Source organism: Epinephelus fuscoguttatus, linkage group LG13 (assembly GCF_011397635.1).
Source record: "Epinephelus fuscoguttatus linkage group LG13, E.fuscoguttatus.final_Chr_v1".
Classification (NCBI taxonomy): Eukaryota; Metazoa; Chordata; class Actinopteri; order Perciformes; family Serranidae; genus Epinephelus; species Epinephelus fuscoguttatus.
In genome coordinates this window covers 41,231,757-41,249,763 of record NC_064764.1, presented here as the reverse complement: position 1 = coordinate 41,249,763, position 18,007 = coordinate 41,231,757, and the positions used below count along the sequence as shown (strand labels likewise).

General features: G+C 44.4%; 1 protein-coding gene across 4 annotated transcripts in view; it reads right to left on the bottom strand.

Moving 5' to 3' along the window:
• Positions 1 to 18,007, bottom strand: part of LOC125899304 (diacylglycerol kinase beta) — a 180,393-nt gene that overhangs the window by 80,056 nt on the left and 82,330 nt on the right. For all 4 annotated transcript variants that reach the window (XM_049593495.1, XM_049593496.1, XM_049593497.1 and 1 more), the window contains 3 exons: positions 17,359 to 17,433; positions 7,905 to 7,990; positions 6,216 to 6,305 (listed from right to left, as the gene is read on the bottom strand). In XM_049593495.1, the coding sequence (XP_049449452.1) occupies positions 6,216 to 6,305; positions 7,905 to 7,990; positions 17,359 to 17,433 (251 nt within the window). The remainder of the gene's footprint in view (positions 1 to 6,215; positions 6,306 to 7,904; positions 7,991 to 17,358; positions 17,434 to 18,007) is intronic.

Genomic DNA, 18,007 nt, shown 5'->3' with positions numbered 1-18,007 from the left:
AAAGCAAGGGCTTCCTTTTCAACCACTGAGTAATTTAACTGATGTCGATTAAATTTTTTAGAAAAGAAACTGACTGCTCTGTCAACTCCCTGCTCATCTGCCTGCATCAACACAGCCCCTGCTCCTACATGGCTCGCATCCACCTGTAAGACAAAAGGCTGGCCAAAACGGGTGCAGCCAGCACTGGTGCTGCACACAAAAGAGACTTCACATTGCCAAAAGCTTCCTGGCACTTTGGCGACACACAAACTGAGCCTTGGCCTTCAGCAAGTCAGTTAACGGTGCCACAACAGTAGAAAAATTCTTACAGAAACACCTGTAATAACCCACCATCCCAAGAAATCTCATGAGTTCTTTTTTTGGTGGTAGGCAGAAACTGCTCAACTGCCGATACTTTAGCATGCACAGGAGCCACTCGCCCCTGTCCAACCACTCGACCCAAGTAAGTCACAGTTGCACGAGCAAACTCACACTTAGCCAGATTAATTGTGAGCTTCGCCTCTGCCAACCGGTCAAACAGAGCTCTCACCCGCTGCATGTGAGAAAACCAGGTATCACTGTAGACAACTAAATCATCCAAGTAAACTGCACAACCAGCCAGCCCAGCCACCACACGGTTCATCAAACGCTGAAAAGTTGCCGGTGCATTTCTCAACCCAAATGGCATCACTTTATAGGAGTACAGCCCAGATGGAGTAATGAAAGCTGCCACTTCCTGTGCTCTTTGGACAAGGGCACCTGCCAGTAACCCTTCAACAGATCAAACTTGCTGACATACCTAGCAGCACCCACCTGGTCTACACAATCCTCCATTCGAGGCAACGGAAAAGAATCTGGCTTCGTCACCTTGTTAACCTTTCGGAAATCTGAACAAAACCTGGGCGTGTTGTCACTTTTAGGCACCAACAAACATGGAGAAGCCCAGCTTGACAGAGAAGGCACTGCAATGTCATTCTCCACCATATACTTCACCTCAGCATCTAAATATTTACGCTTCTCAGGAGAAACTCTATAAAAATGCTGACGGATAGGCTGTGCCTCACCCACATCAATATCATGCTCAGCCCAATCAGTACGGGAGGGTACGTCACCGAACAGACCAGGATACTTAAAAATAAGGTCTTCAAACTCCACAGCCTGTGCTGCTGGCAAATGGCTGAACTGACCCTTTAAGTTCTTGAGGGTCTCTGAATTTTTCAGCCGACCAGACAACAACCCCTCATCAGGCTCAAAAACAGCCTCGCCTCCACCCTCATCAGAACTCTCTCCAACCGTGCCAGCTATCAAGGCAGGACTCCCACCATTGACTCCTGCTGGACAGCACTGGGTGGACTAGAAGAGAGGAGCATAATAGGGTTTCAACAGATTTACATGGAACAGTTTCTCAGGCTTCCTACGCCTGGAGTTGAAATCAAATAATTCTGATCTGAGACCCGTTTAACCACTGTATATGGACCAGAAAACTTGGCCTGGAAGGGAGAACTAACCAGCGGACAAAGAGCCAAAACACGATCACCAGTACTAAACTCACGAACCTCAACCCGACGATCATACTTTTTCTTCATTTTAGCTTGTGAAGCAGCTAACATTTGTTTTGCCAACTCCCCTGCAGAATACAGACGGTGCTTAAAGCCATTTACATAATCAATAAGGTTGGTGGGTGGGTCTGACCCCTTCCACCCATCCTTAAACAGAGACAGGGGACCCCGCACAGTGTGGCCAAACACTAAATCATTTGGGCTAAACCCTGTACTTTCTTGCACTACCTCCCGTGCAGCCAAAAGCAACCAGGGTAGCCCCTCCTCCCAGTCCCCAACCAGCTCAACACAATAAGCCCGCAAAAGAGCCTTGAGAGTTTGGCGGAAACGCTCCAGAGCCCCTTGACTCTGAGCGTGATAGGCTGTTGACTGATTATGCCTGATCCCTAACAGTTTCAACACTTGGGCCATCAGATGGGACGAAAAGTTAGATCCCTGGTCACTCTGGATCACCCTGGGGATGCCAAACACAGATATAAATTGTGACAGAGCCTTAACCACAGACCTTGCAGTAATTGTGCAAAGGATAAGCTGCTGGATACCTGGTGCTTTGACACATGACAGTTAGCAAGTACTGGCACCCTGACTTCGAAGGAGGCAGTGGCCCCACACAATCAATGATTAAGTACTCAAATGGTTGACTAACAGCTGGAATCGGCTGCAGTGGAGCTGGTTTAATGACTTGGTTCGGCTTACCAGTTAGCTGACAAGTACCACAGTTCTTAATGTGCAAAGAAACATCTTTCTTCAATCGAGGCCAAAAAAAATGGCGTAAAATCTTATCATAGGTCTTCCGGACCCCAAAGTGCCCGACCTGTCATGAGCAAGCTCCAACACATGGCTACGTAACTTGGATGGAACTACCACTTGAAAAATGGGGTCACCAACAAAATCCTCACCATGGGGCAACCACTTCCTCAGCAAAATACCATCCTGAATAAAGTAACCACTGGCAACATTTTTCACCTCACTGGCTGACAACACAGACCCAAACAGCTCTTCCAAAGATGGGTCAGCTCTCTGCTCACTCCGCAGGTCACTGTGAGACACAGCCAAAGGGAAATCAGGCAAACATGGCAACACAGTCTCCACCACCCCTTCCCCCTCCTTCGACTCAGCCTGACTCATCGCCCGTGTAATCGCACATACCGAAAAAACTTCAGGAAAACACACAGCACTTTTATCAGGCTGCTCTGAACTCAAAGGAGAAGCAGTGACCACTGGAGGCGGTGGCTCACTCGCCCAAACACGACTGCCAGCCAAATCATTACCCAGAATGATATCAATCCCTTCAACTGGTAATGCTGGTCTCACAGCAATAGGCACCTCGCCCTGCACCAAGCCACAGTCTAAGGTCATCTTATGTAATGGGACAGGCACCAACCCCAACCCCATTCCTCGCATAAGGATCTTATCCCAGTATCAGTTTCTCTGAAAACGGCAAAACAGATTCCACAATATAAGAATTAACAGCACCGGTATCCCTCAAGATCTTAACGGGAACCTTAGTGTTACTACCAGCCTGTGTTACAAACCCATCAGAGACAAAAGGCCTATAGGACTCACTGGGGTCGTCAGCCACAGCAAATTCTGCCTTCCCACCTTGACACACTACCACATCCACAGGACCAGGAACACTTGCAGCCAGGGCAGCGGGTTTTACACGGCCGCTTCCTGCGTGCTGCTTCCTAGCCCTAAGTATTGGGCAGTCTAACTTCCAGTGGCCTGGCTCATGGCAGTAATGGCACAAATTCTCTCCTTTTCCTGGTGTACCCCGGGCCCCCTTACCCGAAGAACCCCCAAAGCGAACAGGCGATTTACCACCAGTATCCTTGTGCCTCACAGGCTCCTGCACAGGCTCACCCGACTGGCTTTTATGAATGAGGACATATTCATCTGCTAGTTCCGCAGCCTCAGCCGCAGTCTTAACCTTACGCTCAGTAAGATGTGTAGCCACTCGACTGGGCAGAGAGTTCTTAAACTGCTCCAAGATGATCAAATCACACAAGCTGTCAAAATCTCCAACATCCGAAGCCATACACCAACGATTGAAATGAGTAGTCAACTCCCTCGCAAACTCCATATGCGACTGGTTAGCCCTTTTTTCCCACGTCCTAAAACGCTGGCGATAGGCTTCCGGGACTAACTCATACACCTTTAGTACAGCAGTCTTAACTGACTTATAAGTAAGATTGTCATTACTTAAAGATGCATAAGTCTCCTGTGCCTTCCCAGACAACACACACTGCAACAACAAAATTTGGTCAGAATCTGACCAACCCTCTGCCTGTGCAACCCGCTCAAACAGAGAGAAAAAACATCTGGATCCTTCTCATTGAACTTCGCAAAGCCGCAAATTCCTCACAACATCAGGAGCCCTAGGAGCGAAGATGAACCTTCCCCGCTGTGCAAGACATCCTCAGAAAGCTTACCATCTCTGACTAAACCCAACCTAGCAGTCTGCAGCGCTATCTTTGCCTGCTCCGTCTCAATTGTGACCTGCTTTTCCACCTCCAATCTACACCTTTCTGTCTCAGCTTTCTGCCTCTCCTTCTCATGAGACAACTGTAACAAAAGCAACTCCTTTTGCTGCTCAAAGGTCAAACTTCCCACTGGAACTGAAAGTGACTGTGTTGCTAGTGCCTGACCAAGTCCTTTCTTTGCACCCAACACCCCTTTCTCAACTAACTGCAGCTTAAGCATAGCCTTCATACTGTCCTTACGTTTGTCACTAAGATCACTCAGATCAACTTCATACTCCTCTGCAATTTTCGTCAGCTGATCCTTAGTGCATCGATCCAAAAACCCCTCATTTGGGGCAGCAAGAAATTCTTCTATCCCTGCCATCCTATAGTAAACACTGTCTCAAGCCAAGCAAACGAAAACAGGACAACAGAGCCACACACAGTGCTGCCCAGGCCGACTAGTGCACCAAAGAGTCACTGCTAGTGTCCCCAAGTTAATGTGAAGTTCCCCTCTATCTAGACTGCCTATACCAAACTTACCTAATCTCACTGAACCCTAGTCTTCATGCAGATTAGCGGTGGGATATTTAAACACTCAAACCAGTAGCCTGGGAAAGCCCCCAGCCAAGCTGGTTACCCACCCAACAGCTACGGATGTGTCCCCGAGACAACTGCTCTACCCGCACACCACACAAAAACAACAAACTAAAAAAACAAACCAACGAGCCCAAAAGGACCACATTGCTATACCTATCCAGGGAAACTTCACAAAAACAACACTCAATACACTAGAGGACTGCGCCACACTGCTGATAGCCCACACCTGAGCACAGGACCAAACTCCTCTAACCGAAACAACAACCAAACCAAAAAAACCCAACATGAACTTTCCTACTCAAAACGCATCTCCCAAGCACAAGGCACAACAGACATCACTATCACTATAGTCTACGTCTAAGCCAACCCCATGCACCACCAAACAAAACCCCAAATCAATAAGGGCACCAAACAACGGCCTCAAAGCAATCAAATTTGAACGGACGAGCCCCCACTTGTCACGAACCGGGCCGCACGGCCATGACAAAAAGGGAGACACATACACAAGGAAAGCCAATTAAAGGATTTTTATTTGCTAAAGAATAAACATAGGAAAAAGAACCTAACTAAACATGGTGTTTGCAATCAGTAAAGTCAGTGGTGTAGGTGAGGGCATGAGTGAAACAATGTATGTGTATGATGTTGTAGAGTGCAGAAACTAAGATAAAACCAAACCCAAAACCGGATGCTGCCTCAGTAAGGAGAAGAGAACGAGCAGTGAGCAGCCAGAGCTTTTAAAAGCTCACTGAACTCAGGTGCTGCCACTTCCCTGATTACCCGCAGCCACGCCCACTGCTACCTGCAAGGGAGAACACAACAAGGCAGGCAGGGCAGGGAGGGTTGTCACACACAGTATAAAAAAGGAGGAGCTGGGGTGGAGGCAGGTTGCAAAGCAGCTTACAGAGGAAGCAGCAACAGTTTAAACAGGGCGCCCTGAATGAGATCTGCTAATTGGTTGCATACAAAAGGAATCATGTGATCTATCAGCTGACTCCCTTCCTGATCAGGCTGTTTGAGTTCAGCTGATGTAGCTGGGATGTGAGCTGAGTTTGACACTGTAGCATTCCTCAACTAACTCTATGCTCAGTTTCAACCCCTTATCATAAATATTTCCTCTGTAATTTCCCCTTAAGCTGATGTTTGTGCATCATTTTGTCCACATTTCCCCAAACTTCAGCCTGACACTTTTGGTATCTTTGAAAACTTTGTAATCTCTACTGAAATTTAAAATATAGTTCTTTGTATTTGAGCAATGTTTGGCTGCACAGGGTTAATTTGTTATATTTGGACTATGAGCAGGACAGTGGGTACAGAAGTGTGGCCTGTAATTTTGTTTTAAATAAAAGTTTCTGCCTATTAATTTTACTACAAGATGGTTTGCATCGAAAGATCAGATCCAACAGGACATAAAGAGAATAATTAGTTTATTGGGGACACTAACAACACTGTGAAAACATACAAATCTGACTGATTTGTGTTGCTCTGGTTTGGTTTTTATGGTTTTTATTTAGTGTAAGTTTTATAAATGTCTACATGAGGATAAATGGGAAACACACAACGCAGAAAACACAAACACACACACACACACACACTGATGATTGAGCGAGTGCCTCACCTCCTCCCCAGCGTAAGCAGCGTGCCAGGTCGTTCCCTGTGCCCAGAGGGAGGATGGCCACTGGAGGGTGCCTGGCAAAGTTGGCCTTATCTGTAGAGGCAAAGACAAACAGATCCATCTTATGTTTGGTTAGCTGAACCGTCCTTGAAACAGGTGTTTCTAGGACAACTTGATTTTCCTCGCTTTGGCCATTGTGTCTGTTGGTTATATTGACATTATAATAACAAGTTCATTGCAGAGATCTGGGCATCTATTGCATGTCTGTCTGTCCTGGGAGAGGGAGCCCTCCTCTGTTGTGCTACCTGAGGTTTTTGCCTATTTTTAGGGGGGAGTTTTTCCTGATCTACTGTGAGGGTCAAAGCATGGAGGGTGTCATATGTTGTAAAGCCCTCTGAGGCAAACTGTGATATGTGATATTGAGCTTTATAAACAAAATTGAAATTAAAAAAAAAAAAAGATCTGAACTGAATCTGAGAACCTGCCAAGTTGCTACAACAAAGCCTGATGGGACAAGAGAAGCAACGTCCTGTCAGATTATCAGACAGGACAGGACCAAGAAATCTTTTTTTATGTACCGTTGTGAAACAAAAACACTTTTACAAGTGCTGGATCAAAAAAATTAAACAAAGGCAAAATCAGACAAAAGATGTGCACACTGTCTTGAAGCTCTCAGCAATTTTAATTGTGCAACATAGTGATCGTTTGATCGAATCCCATCCCAGCTCTGTCACGTCCCTTGGTGTGAAACTGATGCAGAAGGAAGGAACCCTTCGGCGTCTCCATGAGATGCTCAGGGCTTTGAACTTATTCCAGTGTAAACTCATCTGCGACAATATTTAACACTCAGAGCGACTGACGTACAGCGTTAGGCAGTCACGTCTCGTTACTAACTCCATTTCTCAGTAGCATGGTGGTAACGCCACTACTTTCTGAGTCAAAAAGCTTCTCAGTTGCGAAGTTAATGGACTGATTAACCACGTGGTTGGGTTTAGGAAGAAAGAACAGAGTTTGCTTTAAAATCTCAAGGGAAGCAAACACCGGCCTTGTGGGTGAAAGTCCATCCACCACCCCTCCTGCCTGCCCTACTCTGACCTCAGCCGCCTTAACTTTCATTGTTTTCCTGTTGCTGCCCGGGCGCCATTAAACCATAACAGTGACTGGCCGATATCATGCCAACATGAAGAGACGGCTTTTTTTGTTCATGTCTGTCGCTGGAAGTCACTGACCAACCACCAGTATTCAGTCACTTCAGAGTGAGACTGGGTTGTGGGAAAGCATCGGTATTTGTGATGAGAACATGTGAAGCCCTGTCTAATCATGACGATCTAAGTTAGATTGAAATGTTGCACATTTAAAACTGCTGGGAGCTTGAAACACAATGTTGTTAATCATCCTTCCTTACACATGAACATGTTCAGGATTACAGCAAGTCAAAGTCTGACATTTGTAATCTTGACTTTGTTTTCATCATCAAATACGTTTGGCAAATCAGAGGGTTTATTTACAACCTGTCTGCCCTTCTGGCTGCTCATAATTGTTGGTTTCTTTTTAGAGATCCCAGATCTCAGCCATTAAATTGAGGATTACAATGTTATCATGCCCTCTAGAGACCATGGCCCAAACTATGAAAAGACTCAAGTTGTAACCATTGGTGATTTTGTCATGAGTCCAGAGGAAGGATCTGTGTACCTATACAGTCGAGGATCCAGCCCACAGTGCCGTCACCTCCACAAGCGAGCACCCGGAAATCAGGGACATCATGGAAAAAGTTGAGCCTGAGGAGACAGAAGATCCAGCACAGCTTTAAGCACCACATGTAGAAAGAAAATAAGAGTTTTACACATGTATTGTTTGGAGTGTTTCTCCACAGGCTCCTCAGTCTCAATGTCAGAGTGCGTTATAGGTGACAAATCCTCTGATTGGATTTCAGAAAAGTTGAGACGGGGATTTTCTGAGCTCTGAATGATTTAATGAACTGAGCTGAAAGGCTGATGGGCACAGGGACAGACAGAGAGACTTTAATCAATGTGTGCCCTCTCCAGCTGTGTTCACTCCGCTCCTTTCCCTAGAAACCGTAGTCACAGAGTGCGTGCCCTTCAAAGGGACCTTTAATGTGCGTTGGGACAAAGGTGTCGACAGAAGCTTTCATCTCTCTCCGTCATGAGACAGCTGCATACAGGGCACAGACCCCTTTCACACCGACCACCTGGCCCAGCACACTGACAGCACACAGACCCTCTAAATCATGTCCATCTCAAAATAAAGAGGCAAATACTTATCTGGTGTTGTAGGTGGCGATTTGCCCTGGTGATGTGATGGCACTAACACGATGACTTGGCTCACTCAGCATTAAAGGGGACCTCTTGTGCTTTTATTTATTTTCTGTCTTATACATATATATAATATTGCAACGGAGGACGTTCATATTAAACATGGCCACAGTTTTAAATAATAAACGTATGTGAAAGTTCCCTGTGAGCAAAAACCTGCAGGATTCAGATCGTTCTGTACAAGCATTATTTCTACTTTGGCAACAAGCTGACGTCAACTTGTAAAGCATTTCTTTATATGGTCATCTGCTCCAGCCTACTGCGAGGACTTCTGTTAGATACACTGCTACATGTAGCCACATGCTAACATCAGGGAAACTTGTAATCTCGGTTGCCAATGTTGTTATTTCTCCCTGATTTCGGATCTTATTCCTGCAGGAACATGTCTGTTTGTAAAGATTTAGGGTTAGAAGCTCCTATAGGTGATTTTTTACAGTAGAAATTTTCTGTTACAGTGACTTCCTGGCTGCATATACACTGCTACATGTAGCTACATGCTAACATTAGAGACAAAAATGTGATCTTGGTAGCTAATGTTGTTGATTCCTTCCAGATTTCAGATCATATTCCTGCTGGAACATGTCTGGTTGTGTTTGTGTTTAGAAGCGTATATTAGTGTTTTAATGCAGCAGAAAGTGTTGCTATTCTCTGTAACAGTCGTTCTGCTGCTGCATGTGTACTATTAATGTACACGTAGCTACATGTGAACATCAAGGACACATGTAATCTTGGTTGCTGATGTTGTTAATTCCTGCCAAATTTCAGGTTGTGTTAAGTAGGGTGATTTTTTTAGGGTAGGGAGTGCTTCTGTTGTCTGTTACAGTCTGTTGTTACAGGCGTTCTCCAGCGGCAGTTTTTGGGCAGAAATACCAAGAATGCTGACCAATCAGAGCAGACTGGGTTTTAGGGAGGGGGCTAAAGGTGCAGACACACCAAACCGACATCAAAGAACTAGCGGCAACGAAAGCCAACTGTTGTGTCGTCTATGTCGCCTCACGTCGCCCTGTGTCAGTTGCATTTGAACACACTACATGGACTACATCCGACGGCCAAGTAGCACGTACGTTCTGCGCCTGCGTGAGAGAGAGCGGAGTGAGAGAGTGGTACATCCTGTCAGCCGAGGGGTTTCCTATCTGTGCAGCCGAGCACCGCAGCACCTCCACGGACTATTACATCCAGACGGTCCCGGTGTTTCCTCCGCAGGCTCCACTTCACTCAGCTGCCCGATAAACCCGCTGCTTCTTCCCACTTTAACCTGAATAACAAACCAGGGCTCGGTGCTCCGGTTGGATCCAAACGGAGAGCCGGGGCTAGCTCAGAGACTAGCGGAGGCTAACTGGCTGTGCTTCCCTCCGGTCATGCTGCAGCTAACACTCCGCTAGCCGCTCCCAGCTAGCTCCGGTTTGTTATTCAGGTTAAAGTGGGAAGAAGCAGTGGGTCTGTGGGGCACCTGAGCCAACAGCCAATCAGAGCGATCTCGCTCACTGACAAGCTCCACCTCCGATTCAACATGCTCAATCGGCTGAAAAGCCACCAACGCCGACAGCAAAGTGCCGATGGTGCAGGACACACTGCAAAAACTAGGCCGACAGACGCTCACCGATGGCCGACTTTGCCCGACGGCCGACCAACAGCTTGGTGTGTCAGGGCCTTTTAAGATACAGGTGCTAAAACAGAGTTGATTATGTTTAAAAGCTAAAAGCTAAAAGTCTGTGATTGGCATCAAAAACATAGATTGCTACCATTTGAAGATATATCTTAATTATGTTACTATAGCCTATAAAGAAAATACAGCTGCACTGGCCGGGACACAATAGTGCAAAGAAACCGTTTCTATGTGTACCATGCATGGAGCGCCTGGTGTTGCCTGTCTGTTCATGGTTACGCAGGCAGAATGTTGCTTACCGTCTGAAAAGACTTTAAATGACATCAGACTGCAAGGTCGTCCAGCAGAAAAGTTTAATCTGGTTCAACTTTTGCTGGGCCACAGCGCAACATCTTTCAGCAAGACGCTGTGTTAGGCAACTATTTTTTTATTTTGAAAGCCCTATAATTGCTGTTTAGCTTCCAATCAGGGTTTTAGCCCCCGATAAATCTTCAGACTAGCTGATCTATTATCCAACTGGACCTCCGGCATCAGATTACATGTCTCACTGGTACCTGAAAGAATACTGCCAGCATTAATCCTTGAGACATTTAAAACAGACTCCTCAGTCTTTGCTCTGATGTAACTGTGTTCTCAGTGGTGTGCTCAGATCAAAGTAGGTGTTGGATAATATCTGGATCAGTTCAGGCGATGCAGAAGCCACGAGGCAAACAGCCCTCTCCAATGGACGTGCAGAGAAACTACACCAACATGCACCCGCTGCGGGAACATTCTCACAACATGGAGCTGTGTAGCATCCAAGAAAACCCCTCTATGTCAGCATAAAATTTTAATGAACCCATCTAATCCCGACTGTTTGTGTCTATGCTTTATGTATGACAGGTTCAGAGGAACATGTGCATCAACAGAGAAACAAATGGAGGTCTCACATTAATGGAAGAGGCTGAAACAGTGTTTGTAATGACCGAAAATCCAGCGAGGAAGTGCATTCCCTAAACAAATTACTCAGAGTAAGCTGCCTCTCACCTCGCAGCCTGCCGAGCCTGTTGCTAGGGAGCCCATGGTAACAGTTGTGGAGAGTTCAGCTGAGAGCAGGTTAACCCTCTACGTGTCAACAGACCTTCATTCAGCCTCTGTGTGTTTATTTGTATGCATGTGTTAATATTCACTTTAACGTACTGTAGAGCCTCTCTCCCCCTCTCAGCACAGCTCCCCCGCCGCTCAGCGGTAACAGTATTACATCATCCTGCGCTCCGATGTGTGTTATTGGAATAATAGACACATACGCACTTGAAAAGATGAAGCTGAGCATGACAAAGAGCTTCTTTATTTATAATTACATAATCACTGTAAGTCCCAATCATGACAAAATGTTCTTTCTCTGAGATAATGTGACAGGATAGAGCACTGGAAATGTTTTATCATGAATGAGATGAGAAAGTGACACTATTATTTAATACACTAGAAGTCATGACATTAAATTAAATGCCAGTTAATAAAAAAAAGGCTACGATTAATAGTTTATTTCTTTTTAATATGGCTTGTTTAGTTCAGGATGTTGTGTCACTTAACTGTAACTGTAAAACTTCAATTAAACGGCCAGTCCCTTTTACTATCCTAGCTTGGCTACCAGGGATGCACCAAATATTTGGTAACCGAAACCAACCTGACTGATGATGTGTGAAAACAATTATCCCCATGGGGCCATTAAAGAACCTAACCTGACCAAACCTAACCTAACCTATATTCTGCCGAATATTGCAAAAAAACACACATTAGGTATTCGGTGGAATAAGTGAAAAGCAAGGCTGAATAATAGCGGCATGTTTTGATAACGCAATCAAACAGCGTGCGGTGATGGACGGAGTAAAATGTTGGCAGTGTGGCGATATCTTACTCCTTCCATCACCGCACTCGCATTTGCAACTAAATGTACTTTTGTGCGAGCAAAATAAATCATTCAGCACGCTGTGTGAGTACAGATTTCAACCAGCAGCAGAAACGAAAGGTCAGTCCCATCGGTTGTGGGTTGAACGGGGGTCACAGACACAGACAGTAACGTTAATGTATTCCTGTCAAATACGGCGGCCATAGTGCTCTGCGGTGCAAGGCTTACCAGCGACGGAGAAGTCCGGCTCTAATAATATCCTCTTCTTGGTGTCATGACTGCCCAGTAGTACATGGACAGCCCAGCCGTGGCGGCACACAGGTATGTGGCGTGTCAGAGGAGAAACGAGCCGTTCACATTTCTCTGTGTGTGGCAGGTAACGGTCCACAAACCTCACCGCACTTTAGGGACTGTTCTTTACTTATGAAGGGACTGTTCTTAACTTGTCAGGGGAGGAGGGTGGCTGGTTGATTCTTATTTTATTTATTTATTTTATTTTGATCCCCCCTATGTTAATCACTTATTGATGATGTTTTTGAAGTATGAATAAGTCAATAAGTAATTTATTCCATTGAAATATCATTGATGTATTATAGAAAAGTGATTTATCTTTTTATAAATGACAAAAGGCACATCTGCCTCATTTTCGCTGTGGTATCCTGATACTACTCAGAACCGTGATACTTTCACTGGTATCGTACCGTGGGTCCCAATTTTGGTACCATGACAACACTAATCTGGAGGGGGTTCATCTGCAAAAACTAATGAAAAACTAAAAAACGGCATTCGGTATTCAGTACTCGGTATTCAGCCAAGCGTTTAATTTTATTCGGCTTCGGCCACAAATTTTCCTTTCGGTGCATCCCTATTGGCTACACATTTTGACAAAGAAAGGCCTGTCTCAATTAGAGGCCTGGTCTGGTTGTCAAGCAGTTCTTTTTTTTTTTTTTTAATAGAAGTTCTCCAGATGTATAAAAGCAGGTTGTTGGCTACCTCAAATTAAGTGTCCGTTCCTCGATTACCCTGCAAGTTATTCATATTCCTTCAGTCCGTAACGGTCCTCAGATCAAAAGAATTGAAGAGGGATTTTCATAAAAATTAATCCAAGTTGTGAGGATTGTTTTAACAGGATCAAGTGGTGTTGTGTCGGTATGTCGGGTGCCGTAATCCTCGAGTGATAATTTATACATTATCTGAAGCCTCATTTTTATACAGTAATATTCATACTGGTTTAAATAAACAATTTGATTATATTTCTGGATCTTTGCTGAGCAACAGTTTTGTGTGAAAGGGATTAAAGGCGTTCAGTGATTTAAGTAAATAATGGCCCAGGCTATTAACTGAAATTTTTTTTAATTGTATATTTTTACGGCATATATATGTGCAGTATATATATATTATACTGTATGCATTCACTGATGGTCGTACGGCTACAAGTTACAACAGTTACTTTCCCTTTTTAATGAATGCAGCTGATTATTTAGATAACTCATTTACTTTATTAAATTTCAGACAAGGTATGGGCACGTCTGGTTCCAAAACAACTAATATGGTGAGGGTCAAAATGCTGTACTCGAGGCTTCAAAGCAGGAGTCCACAAACCAATGAGTGACGTCACGGTACATCCATTATTATCTTTATACTCTGTGGTGGTTCATTTTTATATAACTGACCAATCTGAATGTTATTAAGGTTTAAAGTTACACATAATTAAGAGTGTGGCCGCTTTGAGTGACAGGCTGTCTGCCATCCGTTGAAAAGCTGTTACCATGGTAACACGGTTGGTTAGGTAACATAATCATGGTGTAACCCCAGACTCACAGAGTTAGGGTGTTGCTGAAGCTGTAACTGTTTAAGTGTGTTTTCAGTTCACATTTTGGTGTTCTTAAAAAAGCCTTGTTCAGTGTTTAGTTGGACTAAAAGACCCTCTTAGGAGTCAGGTGACAGCTGCACAAGACATCTTCATTTTTTGCCTTAAGTGTGACACTTATTACAGGCTTATTTTTTCCTTTGCTGAGGGATGTACATGAAGGTTTCTTTAGTTCAAAATTTTTTAAGGCATTTACTGCATTCAAAGAGATTTCGCAGTGGTAAAATTTTACAGTTTCCATGGTAACCATTTGTCTGCTTGCACTGGAGTTTTTGACGCCTAAAGGCTTCTGTGCAATGGTTTAACTAACTTAAGAAATTCCCTAAGTACAAGACCAAGGTAAGGAGAAAATCTGAAATACTTCAGCGAACATTTAAAGGAAACCTGAAGGAGAACATGTGTTTTGTGCAACCAGTTTTATCTTAAGAAAATCTTAACCTTGACTTTATGGACAATCCTAAATTAAGATGATATGTGCAACCAGTCCCAGATATTCAGTTCTTCTGGTAAGTACATTTTGTTTTCATGGTTTTAAGCCTGTTTTTTAGCACTAGCACAGTTAACCATAGCTGTAAATGCACCATGCTAACCAAGCTTGCATCTAGCGTTAGGGTTAGCTCCACCTCCTCATCCTAATATGACAAGAAAATCCAAGATGGCGATGATCAAAATGTTGAACCCAAGGCTTCAAAACGGGAGTCCACAGACCAATGGGTGACGTCACAGTAACTAATCCTGCAGCCAGCAGGAATTTTTATACTCAACTTGCCGAGTTGACGTCATGTCACGCAGAAAAATGGTGGACGAAAGTGAATGTTTAGTTATTTGGTTATTGAGTCACATTGTATTTCAAATTTTTGATCAGATGCAATATGATATTAAGTTGTAAGCGTTAGTTGCTGTCCACAAAGAGTGGCCTACAGTATTTAGGAAAGTTATTGATTAGCATAAACCCTGATTACAAATCACGTTAATCAATGGTTAAGTAGATTTAGGGAATGTCCTGGTGCAGAAACAAGTTCTTGGAAAAAATCAATGAATATAAAGCTTCAAACTGTTGTTGACATGTTTAAACACTGAGCGATAAAATAACACACATCGTCTTTGTAGCATCCATGTTGTTTCCACATGACAACTTAAAGCTTGACAAAAATGGGACCATCTGAGGAGCACGTGAATGAAGCATGAGTCCAATATAATACGAGTTAAACGACAGTATGAAGGGATTACAAACATTTAAATTCCAGAAGGCTCAGATCACAACAGTGACGTCTCTTCCAGTTCCAATATCACCTGAACGCAGTGTTTGTGTTTGAAGCCACGTCTGTCTACAGTATTCTCCCCAAAGACCTGAGTGCGTCATCGGGACGCTGTTTCTACTACCAGCTCTCGAGGGCAGCCACTCTGCCAGTCGTGACAGAGAGAGAGAGAGAGGGCAGTGAACAGACAATAGGAGCAGAGGGATTCACACAGATGGAAGTGAAGGGATGGTGAAGGGAGTGCTCCACCTTCAAGGTAAAGCATTTACAGCCCTTCAGCTGCGTCGGGCAGTTTTCTTCCCTGAATGGCGCAACAGCATTCATTCCAAAGTACAAGCTGTGCTCAGCTCTGACGTATGAGCGTGTGTGTGCGTGTGTTTGTGTGTGTGTCAGGAGGTCAAATGCACAGCACGGCAGTAATACGGCGTTCCCATTCCTCTTCACTGACCTCCACAGGTTAGCCTGACATGAAGGAGAGATGAGGTCTGACAGCTCAGCTCTCTGACTAAACAGTAACTAACTGTCTGATGCTCATTCTGAAACACAAATTCCTGACGCAGCTCAACGGTGCACTGCGCAGGATTTACCTAGAAAATAAAAAACAATGTATAGACTCACACAAAAGTAATTCCTCTAAATGATCACTCATGACCTGCTCTCAGTGTGTGGTGCTGTATTTATCTACAGACTGTTTTCTTATGTTACTGTGATCAGGACGTTTCAGGGCTGCAGCCTCAGGCAGGTGTGTGTGTGTGTGTGTCTGTGTGTGTGTCGCGCCCAGCTAATGACAGCAAGCAGGTGAGGTTGGTGCTTTGTAAAAAGGTAAAATGCTAATTATTTCCAGGAAGTAACAATATGTAACTGTAGTCTTTCACAATAAATTATATTATTATCACCTCACAGGCTTTTACTGGGATATTTAACTATATTCAGAATTTTATTTTGAAATTCATGCAGGTAAATATAACTTTACAGAAGCATAAATCAATTGACAATCAGGCTAAGTGTGTTCTAACTCTCCTCTCCTCTCCTCTCCTCTTCTCAATTTGTTCTCTTCCTCTCCTCATTCCCTTTTAAATCATATAATTATCTTCTAAATAACATTTAAATTTTCAATAAAGAATCCCAGAGAACAGACGCCTGCAGCTCCTCCTCTCCTCCTCTGCGCTCTTTACGCAGCGCAGCTTCAAACCTCTTGTCATTTTTGTTTCAATTAATCACCACAGACGTGACATTGGAGACACAAACATTATTTCAAATTGAGTTTTGGTGAAAAAAGACACGTGGAAGTGAGAAAGCTATTTGGCATTTGTCTCTGCTCACACTGGGCAGCGGGTGAACCTGAATCTGGCAGAGTTGGAGGGAGACAGTGTGTTTTTCACTAATGTTGGGTCTGTAGTGTATTATCATTTACTCTGAAGGTCGCTATTTAATAAACAACAGGTCACTACCTAAATCAGACTGGCTGTATTATGATGTTCTAACAGTGGTTACATTTCACAACGGTGACAAACAATTATTAAAAGAAACTGAAAAAACATGTCTTGCAAAAGGGGCACTTATCTGCACAGAGGGTCAAAGGGCAGGTGCTTGAGCACGCGCTCACTGCAGAGAACACCTTTACGCCAGGGCCACACTGCCTGCGAAGCGCAGCGCACCGAAATTCTCGCGCGCGCCGGAGAACCTCCGTTCACATCAGATGCGCCTTTCTCCACGCTGTCGACAAGCGATTCTGCTCCCAGCTGCTGTTTTTCACTGCCTGGCTTGACACATTCGCTCGCGGCTCACGCAGAAAATAGACCAGACTCCGAACTGATCGCTGCAAATCGAGAGCCTGCCGCGGAGCTTCCTGGTGTGGCGCGGCATGGCCAGTGTGGATGACACAGTCGGTTAACATGGGCGCCGAAAGGAAACTGCCTTCACTTCTCGGCGCCTCAAGGCTATTCGCGGCGCTTCCGCGGGCGGTGTGGCCCTGGCGTTACAGTCACTACGAGTAAAATGAAATCATGGTGGTTCACTGAATGATGGAAAAAGGCCAATTAGTGCCTGACTTCTTTATTAAAGCGACGACAGTCTGTTTTGCTGCCCTCATATTAACATATCAACGCTCTGATTGCTGAGCTTATGTTAAAAACTGTGTCCTGATCACCAACATAAGAGTAGCACCGAGGACCTGAACGCAGCACTTACCCCGTCATCGGTCCCCCCTGGTCCAAAGTGTACACCTGTCTGGGATTCAACAGGTACCTGAACTTCCTCAGGACCCTGCAGGACGGAGAGAAGAACAGGAGAACAACTTCAATAGTTACAGCGAGAACCATGAAGAACATGAAGCAGCTGCAGCTGTGCTCATTATTACATCAGCGTTATGCAAGCTGAATGTTTCAGGTTATGAAAGAGTGTTCATCTATAAGTGAGAAGAATGAAAAAGGTAAAGTAGCTCAGCCTCTCAAGGCCTCTGCATACTGTCAATTGAAGCGGGATTTATACTTTTATGTCAGCTCTATGCAGAGCCTACACCATCGTGAGCATTTATACATGTCTGTCACTCTGCAGTTGGGGTTTCTGCGAAGTGCTGTAAAGTTAAATTGATTCAAAACACACATTAAACACACATTAAACATGGCTTAATAGAGACAATCTCAAACACAAGTACACAAATCAGCTTCACTATAACTCGCAGCATTCACAGACAAACACTTGTCTTTATCTGGACACATTTTCCCCACAAATACAACATGCTAATGTTATTAGCACAAGCCTATGGCATTTTACATTGTATAAATTAGCCTAGCAGCTAGCGGACTTTTCCTCTGCTCATATGAAGCCAGGATAAATC